Below are 18,819 nucleotides of genomic sequence, written 5' to 3'. Positions count from 1 at the left end.
GAGTGATTTGCTGGTAACCTCTCTTCTCTAGGTAATTGTACTACATGGGTTGAGAATTTAATGCATGTGTCATTAGATAGTTGTTAGCTGTTTATACACACACACACACACACACACACACACACACACACGAGTTAATTTGTTTTTTGTCAAGGCAGAAGATACAGAAAAATGTTTGTAGAAGATTATAATTTATAGATTCTCCCTTATAAGAGACAGTATTATCAACATAGGAATTTGTAGATGTGCCCTGGAGGTGGGGGTTGGGAACACCACAGGGCTTTGTGCAGCAGTTCATCAGAGATGCTCTCCAGCTTGTTTTATTAAAATTTTCTTCCTTTCTCATTCACTAGTTTGTTATTTAATGAACCCCAAGATCATTGCAATTTTGATTTAAATCAATCCATCCTACATCATCTGTGAAGAACCAGCAGTCGAGAGGTGTAGAGCCTGCCATAAGAAGCAAGTGAGAATTTTGAGGTTGTTGGGGGATTAGGGTTCCCAACCCATTAGGATTTTCTTGGAATCTCCAAGAATTAAAGATTAATCTTTAATTAAAGATCATGGCATGTGACCAAACGTTCAGGAATACATCCAACCAAAACTGGCAACCTTATGGTGGATGTAACAATGAAAGGGTAAAGAAACTGGCAAGAGCAGGTTAGGGGGAGGCAGATAAGGCTCCTGATTTTCTCCTTCAATTTAATACTCTGAGCAATTAAACCTATCCTGAAAATACTACGAGTAAATAGCACTGCTGTTGCTATTTTCATTTATTTATAGGAATTCTGGCATTCTAAAGGTCCGTAGAGATTTGCTATTCCTGCAAGTAGGCAGTCTGTAGCATTTTTTAAATAAGCAATGTTAATAATTAATGGCATGATAGCTCTTTGAGGTCTCTTAATTCGGGTTGTGAACAGCTCAGACAACTTCATTTTAATTGCCTGAGTTTTAGTTATACATTTACCAGGCTTTGATAGTAGTTCAGAAATACACAGACAAAGGTTAGCTTTGGATTTGGAAGTCTAGGATTAATACTTGTCTGTGCTGCATTTTACTCTCGTTTATTGTGCTCAGGAGTCTAATAAGGACTGTATGAGATAGAGCTGTTTGTGTGAGTTGAAGGTAAGTGTGCTTTTTAAGAGTATTGCTATTTTGTATTATATAATCAGGCATGTGTCTCTTCCATAACATTAGCTCACTCCTGTTCCTCTAGCTTGTATATCAAAGTTATTTGGTAATTATATTTAAAGAAAAAAACAAATAGACATGGAGGAAATAATGTTAGCTTTCTCTTCTGCTAGGGACTCTTTCTTGCCTGAGCTGGGTCCTGTGCCCTTTTAGCAGTGCTATTCTATGTAGAGCACCTTCCTGAGAGAATAGTTCAGGGGCTATATTCTTTTTGTGAGCTATACAATATGTGTCTGCCATGCCAGCCTCATGTGAGTGGATTTCTAGTATCCCTCGTGGTAGCAGTCTTGTGTGTGCTTCTGTTTCTTTAAGACTGTTCTGGAGGAGTGGCTCACACAGGGCTGTGTTAGCCTGGAAAGGGCAGGAAGCTGTTCTGAGCTGTGGCTGAGGCCTGTAGCTTTCTATTGTGCTGCTTTCGCCTCATTGTTGCTGGTGGGCTCACCCATCCCTTTCACATACACCACTCTTCTTCTGGGCCCCTTTCCCAGATCCTTTCCCGGCTTTAGTTGGCTCACTGCCTAGTGCTTCTTTGCTGCAGCTGCGGGACTGCTTATAACTGAGCCTCTCCACTCAGTCACTCTTAATTCTGTGCCCCTGAGCAAAGCCAGCAAGCAGTCAGCTTTCTCTTGGGCTTCTGCTGCAGCAGTGCTATACAACAACTGCCCCACCTGCTATTTGAGTGCTCTGGGTTCCCGCCCCTAGGTAAGTCACATTGGGCAGCTCTCCTCAGACCTACCTGGGATCAGCTTTTGGAAGGGTGTTATGATGTAGCCTTCATTTGCACTATTGACCGAGTTAACTGTCCTGGGCCTTCCCTTGTATTTCCTCTCTCCCCTCCCACAATGCTGTATGGAAATTCAAGTCAGGCCAATCTCTGCACAGTGAGTGTTCATTACAACATGATGTTGTAGGTAACAGATTGTTCATAAATGTAGTGGGCTGAAATTATTGATGTTGTAATTTGATTGGTGCCCTGTTTATACTGCATGCTGTTCAAACATATATGTAGTCTTTCCTGAAAACCTTACAGTTGGTTTAAGACCAGGCATGAAAGACACCATGCTTAAAGGTGTGTGAAAAGAGCGGAGGGTCTATCACTCCCCTCCCAGTCACTTCTGCTCTGCCAGCCCCCCTTGTCAATTCTGCCCCTCCCTCCCCAACTTCACCTCTGCTCCTTCTACAGCTCCTAACATTCTATGTCCATCTCTCCCAGGCTTAGGGGGAGGGCATTGCAACAGGTTTCACTGTCCCCCTTCTTGGACCTGGTATTGTAGGGAAGGCTAGGAAAAGCAGAGGAACTGTTCTGTTGTTCACAGGAAGGGAGGAGAAAAACAGAGCTTCCCTGGGCTCTTTCTACTTCCTCTCTTCTCCAGGGTGGGGAAACAGGATGGCTTCTCTGCTCTTTTCCCCTCCACTGGCTCAAGGGAACTCTGAACACTAAGAGTAAAGCTCTGCTGTGCAGGAGATAAAACTTTCTCCAGGGGTGGTCCCAGACTGTGGAACTAATGGTCATCACAACCCCAGTGCTATTGGTTCCAACTCAAGTTCGAGGCATGGTTCTTTGACCTTACCTTCTCTCACACACAACAGGTATTTTTTTTTTTTTTTTTAAAGTGCACATGCTCCACTTATCCTCTCCCCTACGGGGAGGAGAGAACAAAACACACAACAGATGTTAGCCATGTTGCTTAATGACTTACTAGTAGGTGCTCAGATATTATAGTGATGCATGTGGTATGAGGACCTATATAGAATAAAACAATGTCAGTACCTGAGAGGAGAGAGCTCTACCTGCTTTATGCAGCAGCCCTGGAGGCTTTCCCCATTTGCCCCAGAATATACACAACTGGGGAAAGCCACCAGTCAGAGCAGGTTTTTCCTCAGGCTGTACTAAACATGTGTCCCCCCTCTACAAGCCAACTTACTTGTTTGAAATTTTATTTTCTGGGTCTGTGACCTGGAAAGCTTTAAGCACTGACACTAGGAGAAAAGGTGTTAGAGAGAACAAAGTTTGCTATAAGCACATGTGGGTACAAAGGTAAGTAACTGCACAACTTCATGCTTAACGGTGAATTGTTTTTGGAGGATGGAGCAAGGTACGAAGTGAGACTATGGTGAAAGAGGTAGGAGTTGTCATTGGTTGATGGACATGTGTGCTCTCTTCGTATGCTGTCCCAGCCCTGTTGAACCAACTATCTGCACAGACCTCAATAGTACTCTGACCGCTCCCCACACCAAGGTGCAACCTGGTGAGACGGGTACCACTGACCCCTGTCTCACCAGCCTGGGCTCCCTCTCACACTGTGCCTGACAAGCTGCAGACCACTCCCGGTCTTACCCCAGAGCTGTTTGATAGTACAAACAGTCCATCAAGCCTCCATACTTGGGCAGGGCTTCCTTCTTTCCTGCCTGGGATGCTCTCCAGTTCAGTCTTTGTTCCTAAGGTGTTTCCAGGTGTTGTGTTATAGGGGAGTGAGGCCCTGTTATGATGTCACTTCCCCCTTTTATATCTTTTTCCAACATGCTGGAAAGATCTTTTGCTGTGACCTGAGTCAAACAGTCCCCATTGTGTAGTGCTATCTCTGAGAGGTTTCTGTTGTACCAAGGTTCTGGGGTAATCCTTGTGAGGGTATGTATCTCCTCAATAGGCCATCAATATTGTTTGGCCTTTGTAGGCTGCTTGTGGATGTTCCCAACCTCACAACATGTTTCATAATACATACATAGCAAAAATTTATAACTTCCTATACCATGATAGCACATACAACTTAACAAGATATTAATGTTCAACATACAAAGACTTTTAGAATGATACCTCACAAGGCATACGTTGTACAAAACATATCAATATCACCATGGTGAATATGGGGTGCAGAGTGTGTCTTTGGGGCAGAGTGTCATAAGTACTACCCAGAAAGAAAGATCACAGGCACTGTTCAGTGACAAATGCTCTTGGCCAAGTTTATTGCCATCAAGGCACAGTCCCAATACCCTGGATCTGTGGTTACAGGTAGGCTAATACATGAGTATCTAATGGCAAGGAGTGGCTCGGTCAGTGAGGTACTCTGACATTTATGGACTGAGACAAACAACTTATATACCATCTTATTTATTTCATGGCACCTGCTTGTTACCTCCCCTTGTATCTTGGTCCAGTTGTCTCAGGCAAAATATCCCTGTTCATCACTTCTGTCAAACTCTCTTATCTGGTGTTAGGTCAGGATGTACCTTTGTTAATCTTTCAGAGTGTGTTCACATGCATACCTAGTCTCTGTTACTTCTTAGGAGTGCCTGTGTTCTAGGAACACTAGCAGTACCTTTGCCCAGTTCATGTATCCGACAGTAAAACTTGTAAACATCTGCTTTAATACATGGCTATAATATGGTTCAGGCCTCAGATCTTATACCAGGCCCAGTGCTCCAGGCGCGCGCGCGCTCTCTCTCTCTCTCTCTCTCTCTCTCCCCCCTACAGGAGTATACAGAAGAATAGGATAGGTTAGAATAATGCATTTTTGCAAGTGAGTGGGAAGATAGTGGTAGAACTGTAATAGATAGAATTTGTGTGTGTCTATTATGCCTTGTTAATTTTTCATCAGTTCAAAGGCCTATGGATGGAAACCTTGCTCAACCTCAAAATAAAGCACAGTAATTTAAGCTGAGAAGTATTTTCAAAATGCAAGTAACACGTAGAGTGCCGTAAACTCTTTGAAACGGTGAGCCAAATATTTAGGGTCAATTTAAAGGCTAACAGTACTCTTTAAAAATACAAAAAAGCTTTAACATACCAACTGCAGTTATAATAATCCCTTCACTACTAGCTGTGCACCTGCTGCCATAATCAGTTGAGAACATATTTAACTTTTTAAAAATTCAGAAATAATAGTTTAACTACTGTCAGTATAAATAACACCGACTATTACTACAATGTAAAGCAAGGTCAGAAAAAAATCAACCCTCTTTCTTCTGTTTTCCCCCCTCTGTTTGTTTTGGGAATTTGACTGTGCGTTGTGCGTACTTAGCTTGTACTCTTTCCTCCACACATTCGGTTAGCAGCTGATCTACATGGGGCAGGCACCTACATCTACTGTAGGTGAAGTAATTATTACTGTTATACCCTGCAGGATTGGGGTTTAGTCCACTTCCCTCATTTGTTTGTGTTTTTTCCCACAGCAATATGAGACCAAACATTTTAAAAACAGGAAATTGTAACTGTAAATTCACAAGTATTGGCAGGTGATTGATAACAAGTGTAACACCTGGGTAGAAGGGTGGACTCTAGATAATTAGCCATACCCAAATCTGATCATAGCCCTGGTTCCAGGGCTCTGTTTATTATCCCAGAAAGAAACTGTAGAGAGAAAACATAAAATAACAATCTCATTCTCAAACGAGATCAGGGATCGGCAACCTTTGGCATGGGTAAGCCCCTTGGCGGGCTGGGCTGGTTTGTTTACCTGTCACGACTGCAGGTTCAGCCAATCACGGCTCCCACTGGCCGCTGATCGCTGCTCCAGGCCAATGGGGGTGGCGGGAACCAGCGGCCAGCACATCCCTCAGCCCACGCCGCTTCCCACATAATGAAAGGCTGTATCACAGACGTGAGCAAACTACGGCCTGCAGAACCATCCTGCCCGGCCCCTGAGCTCCCGGCCTGGGAGCCTAGTCCCCGGCCCCTCCCCCACAGCCATGCTGCTGCACGGGCCGCACTGTGGCCTGCTGCTCCCGCTGGGCAGCATGGGGAGCACAGCTGGCTCTGGCTGGGTGTCACGGCTGCGAGCTCCTGCTGCCGGTAAGGGGAGGTGGAGCAGGGGGGTTGGGTAAGGGAGCAGGGAGACTTGGGGCAGTCAGGGCGGAGGTTTAGGAGGGGGCGGTCAGCGGATGGGGAACAGGGGGAGTTGGGAGTGGGAGTCTCGGGGGGCCTGTCGGGGGGGGGGGGGATGTGGATAGATGTTGGGAGGGCAGACAGGGAGCAGCGGGGTTGGATAAGGGGGTGGGATACCGGGGGGGCAGATAGGAGCAGGAGTCCCGAGAGGTGGTGGTCAGGTGACTAGGAGCAGAGGGTGGTTGGATAGGGGGTGGGAGTCCCGGGGGGGCTGTCGGGGTGGGGGTGTGGATAGGGGTCGGGGCAGTCAGGAGAGAGGGAGCAGGGAGGTTGGATAGTGGGCGGGGGTCCTGGGAGGGGGCAGTTAGGGGACAAGGAGTGGGGGGGTTGGATGGGTCAGGGGTTCTAAGGGGGGCAGTCAGGGGGTGGGAAGTGGGAGGGGGCGGATAGGGGACGGGAGCCAGGCTGTTTGGGGAGGCACAGTCTTCCCTACCCTGCTCTCCATACAGTTGCACAATCCCGATGTGGCCCTTGGGCCAAAAAGTTTGCCCACCCCTGCTGTATCATGATGCATTTACAGAAAGGAGGGAAAAATTAAAAATGTCTTAACTCTAGCATTTCCTAACTTTTGAATGCTTGACTTTGCAACCTTAATGTTCTTTTAACATAGTTTTTGTATGTAATTTGAATATACAGGGAGACTGTTTATGCAATGTAAATTTCACTTGGTCTGGTGTTTTGGATTTTCTAGTGCATTTAACCTCACAGATTATGCAAAATTTGAAAGACTTGGCTGGGACCCAGTAGGAAATCCAACACACCTAATGGGCCCCTTCTGATGCCATCATAAAAGTATGATAAGGGATAAAACACATCAGAAGAGGACCAGCAGTCTAGTAAACATCCTGTTACGACCACAGCTCTGTCAGTTGTCACATGCTTTGATTATATAGTACACAAAATTCTGTATAAATGTACATTCTAATAATTATATATTCAGGTATTCACCATTGAAAGCACGATCCTTCATTCAGACTATCAAATCAAAATTCTGTTCTCTCCAGGAGTACAACTCTGAATGCAACCTGCCCTCTGGAATTTATGACCTGGGATTAGACCCAAAAAAATGGGGTTTTGAAATTTGTATTGGGTAGAAACTTTCACTTTTCTCTTTAAGGAAATGTGGGTTTCCCTCCACAGTTGGGTTGTGAGCGGAAGCCCTAATAAGAATGTTTCTAGTTTACCTAGATTGCAGTGCCAGCCTTCAAGAGTTGGTAACCCATAGGAGACAACAAAAGGGAAGCTGTCACAATTTTTCAAAGCAGGAGTCAGAATTAGACTAATGGAGAAGCACATCACTCTGGGATTATACAGCTGTGCCCCTACCTACATATTGTCATTATTCTTCTAGCACTTTCCTGCTTGAGCCATGCACCCTGCTAATTACATTCCCTTCTTGCCCATCCTGCTTCACTTTTCCTTCCACGCTACTAAGGGTATGTCTATACTGCAATTAAAAACCTGGGCTGGCCCATGCCAGCTGATTCAGGCTCTAAGGGTTTTGGCTAAGGGACTGATTAATTGTGGTGTATATGTTCAGGCTTGGCTCTGTGGGGTGCGAGGGTCCTAGAGCTCGGGCTGCAGCCCAAGCCTGAATGCCTACACTGCAATTAAACCCCTTAGCAGGATCCCTGGAAGCCCAAGTCAGCTGGCACGGGCCAGCAGTGTATTTTTAATTGCAGTGTAGCTATACCCTTAGTGGAATAATGTCCCTAATCCTGTATGCTACACAATCTTATTTTTTTTCTTATTTCCTCAGCCTCTCCCACAATGACCCACATTCCTGTCCAAAACATACAGCATCATAACTACAAACTGTTTACATAGAGATGAAATCCTGCCCTATTAAAGTGAATGGGATTTTTGCAGTTTACTTCAGTGGGGTCAGCATTTCATACATAATGTGTACAATGGGAAAACAAGCAACCTCTTAGCACTTCCTGAAGCCTTACTTCTCTGTGCCTAATGTCATGTCTCTGTTCCATGTCATATTTAGTCTTCCATACTGCGAATAGCACATACTGTTTAATGTTATGTACATAATAGATTGCAAGCTCCTGAGAAGCAGAGTTGCTTGATTCTTTCTGTAAAGCACGTTAGCCATATGTTGAGAATTTTATAAAGATACTAAATTATTGTGCTGTATATAGCCCACATGATCCTTACAAATATAAAAGTCCACAATTGAAATGCAAAACTTTTGTAAGAGGAAAAACCAGTCCTGACTTTGGTTTTGTTCACTCAGATTGCTATATTGAAACTGCTTTAGTTATAAGAAGTGGCATTTCTGTAGGGGAATTATAATTTTCTTCAGTATGCTTTGACTTGGAAGTAATGAAAATAAGGGAAATTTTTCATAGTATCCTAACAAAGGCCCTGATTCAGCAAAGCATTTAATTACATGATACATTTTCAGCTTCAGTTGGACTACTCACATGCTTGAAGTTATGCATGTGCTTATATAACACTGACAGACCCTGGTGGTTGTTGGCTGGGATCCAACCTGCGACCTCTAAAGCTAAATGTATGAGCCGCTACTGCATGAGTTAAACGCCATGTAGCCCTTAGCTAAGGCTGTAGAGCAGACTCATTAATCTCTAAGTGGTCTCAGTACCACTAGAGGGGACAGAACATCACACCCAGGAGGTATGTGGGTTACACTTACATGCTTTGCTGAATTAGGGCTCCAGGGAGCATGTCTAATTTAGTTCATACACTAAAATTATTATGTAACACTTGTAAAAGCCAAAGAAAATATCCAACTACTGGAATTGGCACAGCAGGTTAGTAACAAAATTACAAATGTAATAATAGCTATCAACTGCATTTAAGATCCATTTTGTAAATACATTTAAAATAACTCTTCTTGGAGAAAGTTTTGACTCACTTTTTCTGGCCCTCATATCAAAGGTACAGCTGTACTGCATAGAAAAAGGAAGTTCACTGTTGTAAAACATTTCCCATAAATTGCTTGGAAATAAATATAATTAAAGGATTGTAACCACATCTATGTAAATAGCAGTGGCCACTCTGTAATCACTTCTTTCTCTATTCCATTTTTCATGCCGCAAATAAATATTGTACTGTGATGGTTGTGTCCTACTTCCACCACAAACATTAGCTGTGCTTTTAAAACTCCTCTTCTCTAAGTGTTCTTATTATTATGGAACATTGTGATAACTGTAATTTAGCTAGGTTTTGCTATTGGCCACTCTGTTTTAAAGAGCTGTAAACATGTTTTAAAACTAATGTAGGATACACTGAAATAGAAGAATTTTTTTTTCCAAACTGATTTAGCATAATTCACTATCATTAAAAGATGCCATTTTGTACTTAAGATGAGAACTATTTCATTTACTTTACTTGCATTAAACTTGCTGGTTCACTAAAAGGCGCTTGGTTTTTCAAGCAAAATTCCCATTAAAATCAACAAGTAAATAGTGTATAAGAGTTAATGAAAACAAAAGTGTTTCACTGACAAAAACTTTCAAAATTACTTTCCCCCATTGAGTTAAAATGCAATTGAGAAATACAGGTTCTCCAAGTAGCTATGAGACCTTCCATACTGTAAGCCAGGAGACAGTTGAAGTATCAGTAAAGGCAGGAAGGGAGCCACTAAAACAGTTTGGCTTTGGTGAACTGGCATTGGCTAGGGCCTTCTGAGGGAAGACAAAGCACTACTAGTATTAATCATCCTCAAAACCAAATATACTACTTAATTACCAGCATGCATCCCTGTTAAATGAAGTACCATTGGTTACCAGCTTTGCCTGTTACTTTGCGGTATGCTCATTTATTAGGGTTACTCTTCTGAGGGTGGGGGCTTCTGTACTTCTATCAAGGTTCTGCTTGTGTCACTTGTGTTCTCATACAGAGCTCTACTTCTCAGTGCTGCAAGTTCACTCCCAATAGAGCTATCCTGCAGGACCTAGGTTCCCCAGAGCTGGGTTCTTCCAGCCCCAGAATCTCACACACACTAACGGAGCACATCTGAGAGGACCGGGTTAATCAGCACTCCCAAGCTGACTCCTTATATGTCCCTGGACTCAGCAGGCTGGGTCGAACAGCACCTCCAAGCTGTGACCCTCGTATGCCATCGGTACCGCACCGGAATAGAGCATGCCAGAGCAGGCTGGCTCGAGCAGCACTTTCAATCTGCCATCCTCATATGTCCCTGGTTCAGCACGTCTCTATCCCCACTTTCATGTTACAATTGTTTTGGTAGTAACCCACTTGATGAGCAAACTCCAGAAGAGTTTTGGGAGCTGCAGGGATCTTTTAGTATAAGTACAAGGAGCATTGCTGCAGAACAAATGAGGAAACCAAAAAAACAAAAACAACAACCTAACCAAAGGGGGAGAGAGAGAGAGAAGCAACCCACTTAATCATGAAAGTTATTTATTGCCAGGTAATAACCATAGGGGAGTCAAACAAACAAAACGGTTATAATATTAAATCTGACTTAAATTTGATTATAAGTCAGGTTTACAAAACTATAACTGATCACACAAGTCAGGGGCAGATGGCTATACCTAGAGAGAGAGAGAGAGAGGTTCTCACCACTCCATGAAGCTTGAATTGATTGGAGTTCCCAGGTGGTGGTGGTAGCTGAGGGTCCGGCGTGCTGGAGTCAGGCAGAGCCCCCAGCACGATCAGTCAGGAGAAGATGAAGTCCCTATGAAACTGATGCAGATTTTGCATTAGAACACTTACTTGAGTGTGGGTAGGAGTTTTTGTAGCGAAACAACAATGGTTCAAGGGAGAACACTAGATTGGTATACTCCCTTGTTTAAACATAAGCAAAAGTTGTTTTTGTTCAGGCTATACCATGGAAGCTGATCATTCCTCGCTTTGGGTGGTGTTCCTTGGAGGGTTCTCACAATGCAATTAGGGAGCTTCACTATTTTGGATACTAATAATGGATTTATTACTAGGATTGGTTTTATAATTACTGAGCTGGGTGTGTGTAGGCGTGGGTTAATTAACTTCTGGAGCAGAGATCCCCCATGATGCAGTGGTTCCCTGCTTTTCTGGTCCCAGAGTTCCATGCAGTTCTTGCCTTGGAATATCTGTTCTCCATTCTATATGCTAATTGAGATGCCTCCTTGTCCCATCTTTGATGCAAATGAGGCTAGGGGAGTTTCCTTAATCCTGTCATCCTTATCCCAGGGGTTTAGGTGTGTCTCCCACTGCCTTTTCATTGCTTTTTGTCAGTCTTTTTTCTGATGCAGATTTGGTTCAAGCAGAGGCTAGGCGGGAAGGTCTTTCGTGAGTCAGACAGTCTGGGTACTGCACACTAGTTCCCCAAGAACACAGAGCTGCTAGGTAACAAGTCCCCCCATTGATGGGGTGCTTGCATTGAGTAAGTATCCCCATTGCATCCTTACTCCATGGTACTGGGTCTGATCTTCAATCCATTGCAGCCACCTCATCAGTCACTGGATCCAGCAAACAAGTTGAATCAGACTAGTATAATTTGGAAACCGATCATCGCCACAATGGGGTGAAGCATGATACACTTCTACCCCGATATAATGCGACCTGATATAACACAAATTCGGCTACAACGCGGTAAAGCAGCGCTCCGGAGGGGTGGGGCTGCACACTCCGGCGGATCAAAGCAAGTTCAATATAACGCGGTTTCACCTATAATGTGGTAAGATTTTTTGGCTCCCAAGGACAGCGTTATATCGGGGTAGAGGTGTATTCAAAAGAATTGTTGCATTGGGGCTCCACCCAAGCAAAGTCTCCCACCAGGAGCGATGTCCTGTGTTTTTAAGTGTAGCTGCCAGCCTAGAGATCTCCTGGTTGTGGTGTTGAATCTCGAGTTTGCCATTCTCCCCCAAGGTTTGGAGCTTCAGCAGCTCAGTTTGAAGGAAGGGTGAGTTAATAGTCCCTTAATGACAGTGAGACCCATTCCCAGTGAAATAGGGGAAACCGTCTTGTAGAGCTCAGGATAGGCTTTTAAATGTTGTACAGTCCATATAGGCACCGTAAACTTAATATCACAACTAACAATAGTGGTTACATTACAGAAACAGCAAGTAATGTCAGGCATCATGGGTTAAATCCAATGTCCACTAATCAATACAATATTACATCTCATTCTTACACACACACATGCTTTACTAACATAGATGAAAACAGACCCTTTTTCCTGGATAACATCGAATAAACAGTGAGACTTATTCCCAGATTGTGGGAAGAAGCATTCAGCATGTTCCTATAAGGCTTGGTCTTCACCGATATAGCCCAAACCTTTTATCCTACACCCCTTTACATTTACTGTGTTCCACATATTATCTTTCTGCCAGGCCCAAGTGTTAGGATCTCTGGAGTACATTATTGTGTTATCATTAATCTGTAATCCCAGTGGGACTACTGCGTGGATTACTCTAATTTCTTTACCTGCCACAGTTAGCAAGAATAACTGCAAGCTTTGATGGTGAAGCATTAACTAGTCTCCACCAGGGCCAGAGGACTAATTCTTCCTCCGTTACATGGGGCCGAATCAAGTAGATTGCCTCCATGGGAATTTGTCCTGCTATGGCTTGCCGAATCATTCCCATGATTATCTTCTGGGTGAGAGCCTGCGCTTGCTCACATGCTGAGGTTAATGAGACATTATTCTGGAGGGACTGTACACCAGACATCATTAATTCTTCATCTTTTCCTATGAGTCTTTCCCACCCAGGAAAATACCTTACTTATTAACTGCTGTTCCTCACTTAACTGTTTCAAAGATGCTGTTAATGTGGTTCCTATCTTTTCTATATTTTTGATGGCATATGATAGTTTATTAGCCAGAACTTCTATATTTGTGGCATCAACTAAAGAGATTCCTGTTTCTACAGGTGCAATCCAATCACTTAATTCCCTTTTTACTGTATTTACATGGTCAACCTCTTGCCACATGCTTACCCATTCATCTCAACCCTTATGGCTAGTTCCAATCAAGGGGGCGCATGCAGGTGGAATGTGAGAGATATTGATGCCTTTTAAGTAGATTTGAACCTCCTTCAGAGAAGTTCGAGGTTGAAGAAATAAATGTTCTTGTTCCAATTTCAACACATGGGGTCCTGAAACTAAGGCTCTTAAACAGCAGAGGGGAGTAAGATTTGTGATCAAAGGGTCAAAATTTAAAACTCTTTTTTTGTTTGTTTGTTTTTTTGTTGGCCCAATTCCACTCTGTACAAATTGGGCTCATGGAATCCCTCTGAAATGGCTATGTGCCCACAGAATTTAAACCAAATTGTTGGCATGAACTTGTCACAACGTGTGCCCTTTTAATGGAACTACCCAATCTGGGGAACCTCGATGAATCAAGTCATGTCCAGCCAAAGTCCAGTTCAGTGGTTCCCAGTTTGAGGAACCGTGTGATATTCTTTCCTGCTGGCATGATCAGAGACAGCTGCAGTTCATCTCCGGGTAATAGAGGTGTCTGGGTTCTGACAACAATGATGACACATAGGGGCATGGTTGCTCCCCAAACAACAGAGGAAACCAGGACTATCCTGCACCTTCTGCCACCTGGGAGGCTGTCACAGGTTGTATTTGGTGGTGTATGTCCCTTTCAAGACCACAGCAGCTTACAGAAGAATGGGACGGAGTCTGGTGTGGTCTTAGTTTCATAACAAAACTTGAGTGACTCCCCGGTGGCACTCTGCGTGCAATTGGCAACGCTTTCCCAGGGGCAACCTGAGGATTTGCCGACAGTGTAGAACTGGTAGCGACGGTACAGGGCCAGGGGGTTGCTCCCATTCCCATAGAATTCATGCATGTGGCACAGCAATTTTACTTCCTGGGTTCCAGCTGGCAAGCACCTCCAGAGGTTCAGAGGGATCACAGGTTCAGCATAGAGCCTGGACAGCATCAGACTCCAGACACTTATGAACAGCAGAGTGCTGGTGCATTGGTGGGATATCATGGCTTGTGTTTGGGACCTATGAAGGGGCAGAGACAACAAACTCCCACTTCCCCCCCTCCCTATATACTGGGAGAGTCTGGGACCAATATTGCAGGGTGAACATGAAGCAGTGACCTACATGAGAGTGGCCATAATAAGTCAAGGATTTCTCTGGCCTTTTCCTGCCTCAACATCAGGGTAGGCACTGACAAGCCCACCTGATGCGTATTTTCCAACAGCCCCAAGCCTGTCCTTCTTGCTGGCCAAGAAGAGTGGCTAGCAGGATGGAGAAGACAGTTATACTATTCCCTGTGGGTCAAGTGGTTTACTCTTCCACTCTTTTACCTGATAAACACTGGGGCTGGCCCAATTCACAATAAAGCAGTGGCCATCCCAGGTGAGTGTCAAAGAGTGCTCCTTTGCTGAAAACTTTCTGTACATTACTGGTTGGCCTAATTATTATATGTACAAAATTCTCTTACTTACACACTCTAGGGGCACCCACCTTTACCCTGTTTGTATGGCTCCAGGTAAAAGGCACCTAACTTTACTCCTCCGTGGGATCCAGGCAAACACCCTTTCCCTGTGGGCTCAGAGCAAACACCCTTTCCCTGCGGACTCGGGGCTTAATCCTTTGTGGGTTACAGGGTCTCCCACCAGCGAAAGAGCCCCACACAGCAATACCCCATTCAATCTCCACCTATCAACAATCACCAAAACAGAATGCACACGCCATACACACAACACTCACAACTTTTAACAAGACAGATGAACCCTTCCTGATGGCCAGCCAGGATCAGGTCCATCTAGGGGATTCCAGCCTCTGCACGGTGCCACTGGCAGAGTGCTGAGGTCTGGCAGCTCCAATCCTGGGGCTGTTTCCTGCAGTTGGTTCCCTTTCCCAGGGGCATTTCCCTTTCTTCATTACCCAGTTCTCTAACCTGTTGGTTTTCTCCTGTCTCAAGCGAGCAGCCAAGTTTTTTTTTCCAGCCATCTCTACGTCCCTTATCTCACTAATGATCCCTACCCAAAAGCCCTTTCACGCAGTCCCAGTATTGCTCTAAAATCTTTACTTTTAAGGCACAACTCTTTAACTCCTTATTGCATGGTCCTACAGTTATTCTAAGCAGGATTCTTAAAAGTTACAGGATGTTACAAAATATTCTATGAGAGAGAGACCTCGCTAAAGGAGTTTAGTCTGAAAAAGGAAGAGAGTTTGCGCAGGCCTGTGCCTCAGATTACCCACTCCACAGCAACTACTCAACAAGTACTGCGTGACTAAGGTCACGTGCTGCCCGAATTCCCCACCAATTTGTTACCAGCTTTGCTCATTACTTTGGGATATGCTCATTTATTAGGGTTACTCTTCGGAGGAGGGGGAGAGGGTTTCTGTACTTCTATCAATGTACTGCTTGTGTCACTTGTGTTCTCATACAGAGCTCTATTTTTCCTTGCTGCATATTCCCTCCCAATGGCGCTATCCAGCAGGACCTAAGTTCCCCAGGGCAGGGTTCTTCCAGCCCCAGAATCAGATTCACTCACTCTCTCTCTCCAAAAGAGCACATCTGAGAGTACTGGGTTAATCAGCACTTCCTAGCTCCCACCCTCATACGTACCTGGTTCAGCATATCTCTATCCCCACTTTCATGTTACAATTGTTCTGGTAGTAACCCACTTCATGAACAAACCCCAGAGGATTTTTGGGCGCTGCAGGGATCTTTTAGTTTAGGTACAAGGAGTGTTGGTGCAGAGTGAATGAGGAAACCAAAAAAAAAAAACCAACACCCACGAGAGGGGGAGAGAGAGAGAAGTAACCAGCTTAATCATAAAAGTTATTTATTGCCAGGTAATGACTCCCCTATGGTTAAACAAACAAAACAGTTATAATATTAAATCTAACTTAAATTTTATCATAAAAGTCAGGTTTACAAAACTATAACTGATCACAAAAGTCAGGGTCAGAATGCTATACCTAGAGAGAGAGAGCTGGGTTCTCATCACTCCATGAAGCTTGAATCGATCAGGGGTCCCAGGTGGTGGTGGTAGCTGAGGGTCCGGAGTGGTGGGGTCAGGCAGAGCCCCCCAGCATGATCAGTCAGGAGAAGATGAAGTCCCAATAGAACTGATGCAGATTTTGGATCCAGGCATCAGAATACTTACATGAGCGTGGGTAGGAGTTTTTGTAGCGAAACAACAATGGTTCAAGGGAGAACACTAGATTTGTGTCTGTGTAAACAAGGGAGTATACTAAAGTTGTTTTTGTTCAGGCTAGACCATGGGAGCTGAGCATTCCTTGTTTTGGGTGGTGTTCCTTGGAGGGTTCTCACAATGCAATTAGGGAGCTTCACTATTCTGGATACTAATAAAGGATTTATTACTAGGATTGGTCTGATAATTACTGAGCTGGGTATGTGCAGGCATGAGTTCATTAACTTCTGGAACAGACATCCCCCATGATGCAGTGGTTCCCTGCTTTTCTGGTCCCAGAGTTCCATGCAGTTCTTGCCTTGGAATATCTGTTCTCCATTCTGTATGCTAATGGAGATGCCTCCTTGTCCCATCTTTGATGCAAATGAGGCTAGGTGAGTTTCCTTAATCCTGTCATCCTTATCCCAGGGGTTTAGGTGTGTCTCCCACTGCCTTTTCATTGCTTTTTGTCAGTCTTTTTTCAGATGCAGATTTGCAGAGGCTGGGTTTGGGGAGGTCTTTTATGAATCAGACAGGCTGGGGGTACTGTGCCCTGGTTCTCCAAGAACACAGAGCTGCTAGGTAACACATCTAATTAAGCATCAGTATTTGCCATTATCACTGAGCTTCATTGTATTCTATGAAAACATGCCAATGTTATGAAATCAGTATAAATGCTTAAATTTTAATGGAGTGCCAGCTCTGTTACCATTTAGAGTTAAGACCAGCTTTCTGTTTAAAACTGGACTCTTCTAAGTGCTCTAAAATACTCTGATGAATCATCATTGAATTACCTCTGAGCCCGCCTAAGCCTGATGACTCATCCCTGTGCCAGCAAGTGTGATAAATCATCAGAGCCAATTAACTCCCAGTCTTGTGATACACTATTCAACCAGGGTTTGGCCAATTCACAGGTGAGGGCCCAACCATGTGATCCCATGGCAGGTATATAGGCTCCTAAAGCAAGCTGTCTCTCTAGTTTACTTAATGTAGTTATGTGGTTGGGAATGCTCCAAATGCCTAGTTGTTTTAACAGACAGCAGCTGTGCTAGCTAGTCTCTGCTCCTTCCTCACCTGGCTGCTAGACAATTATGTTGCAAGAATGTTAGGCTTGCAAGGACAAGTCCTCAAAAGTTAGGAAATAGTAGAGTTAAGTTTGTCTGTATATGTGAAATAGCAATTTTTAGAGGTTTACAACTCAACCAAATCTGTGTGGATTTTCATGGGGACAACATAAGGCACCACTTTGACCCCAGGTATACCCCCATCCAAATGTCCAGTTTCTATTCCAAAGCCTGGAGGTAATAGAGTTCTTCAAATAAATGTTTAGGAAAATACTTAATGTTGGGAAAACTACTTATTTCCCTCTAAGCTCCTTATCAGAAACACCTGAACTGTCTTCACTGAAGCTTCCAAAAGAATTCAACATGAAGCAGAGAGCAAAGATGGAAAATATAGGTCTGAAAAGTTAAATTATGGCAAAGTTCCACTTAGAATAGGAGCTTAAAATAGAAAGTGTTAGGTATTCTTAACCAGAGGTATTGCTTCCAGCTCAGCCAATAATGTATCATTTAAACAAATTGTATTAGAATTACATCTGTTGAAAACTGGTGACATATTTCACATGAACTTTTGTGTCTCAGATTTTGTTTTTCTATGTAATTTGGAAAAAAAAAAAAAAACCCACCACCACCACTCTTTTTACATTAAAATAATGTGAAACTTTTTATTTGAATTTCAAAGGCACTCTTGCTCCAAATTTGCCTGTCAATTGAGGTTTGATCTCTGAAAGATAGTTTAATATGTTAATAATTCTGTACTTGTGTGTATCTCCTTAGAGGATTGAGGCTGACATAAGTAAAAGGGTCTGCTTATGCAGAGCTTCCTGTAAAATATATTTAAATGCGTAAAAACAGAAGAAGCCAGGGGACGGGGAGATAAACATTAATCTTTGATATTTATAATGCAAGGAACTATTCAGAAACTATGGGCCTGATCCTGTAACTGGACCCACGATGCTGGAACTCTATGCATGTGCGAACACATACAGAGAAAGCAGGATTTGAGGCCTAAAATATTAATCTCTTAATGTTCCTGAATGTTGTTCTGAGGTGCAATATTAACGTTAAATTGAAAAGGACCTGCTTGTTTCAACAGATCCATCATCTTTGGAGATCTGGTAAGATGGGCACAAAACCCGTTCTTGTAGTCCATGGTGGAGCTTGGGCAATACCAGATGAGTTTGCTGAAAGAAGCATCCTGGGAGTTAAAAATGCAGTTAAGAATGGCTTTGCAGTGCTGGAAATGGGAGGAAGTTCAATGAAGGCTGTTGAAATTGCTGTGCGGGCCTTAGAAGATGATGCTGTGTTTGATGCAGGTACTGCAGTAACTTTTTAAAAAAATAATCTCTTAAATACTTTAAATCATCTTAGTTTTGATATATCCACAGTGTTGCCCCAAGAGTTTTCTCCATTTTGTGTTTATTTTTATGCTGCTTCTTAAGTGTTGTTGCATCTGCCCACCAAAGACTTTATTTACACATTTCCCATGGAGCTGATTCAGTGCTGGATGCTATGCTGCTTCTTCATGCTGTTCAGTAATTGCTATTTTTTAAACAAGTATTTACTGTTGTGTGGGTGGTTGAGAGATCTAT

General features: G+C 43.6%; 1 protein-coding gene across 5 annotated transcripts in view; it reads left to right on the top strand.

The window, feature by feature from the left end:
- The first annotated feature begins 920 nt into the window (after nt 1–920).
- Nucleotides 921–18,819, top strand: part of LOC128834874 (isoaspartyl peptidase/L-asparaginase-like) — a 253,892-nt gene continuing 235,993 nt past the window's right edge. For 2 of the 5 annotated variants that reach the window (XR_008444511.1, XR_008444512.1), the window contains exons 1-2: nt 921–1,125; nt 18,324–18,543. Coding sequence is in view for 3 of the 5 variants with exons in the window: in XM_054024027.1 (XP_053880002.1) it covers nt 18,351–18,543 (193 nt within the window). In the remaining 2 variants the exon portion in view is untranslated. Of the gene's footprint in view, nt 1,126–1,806; nt 1,894–18,323; nt 18,544–18,819 lie in introns of those variants that run through there. The other 3 variants (XM_054024027.1, XM_054024025.1, XM_054024026.1) reach the window with 2 other exon arrangements.

The sequence above is a fragment of the Malaclemys terrapin genome, chromosome 3 (assembly GCF_027887155.1).
Source record: "Malaclemys terrapin pileata isolate rMalTer1 chromosome 3, rMalTer1.hap1, whole genome shotgun sequence".
NCBI lineage: Eukaryota > Metazoa > Chordata > Testudines > Emydidae > Malaclemys > Malaclemys terrapin.
This window is presented reverse-complemented; position numbering and strand designations above follow the sequence as displayed.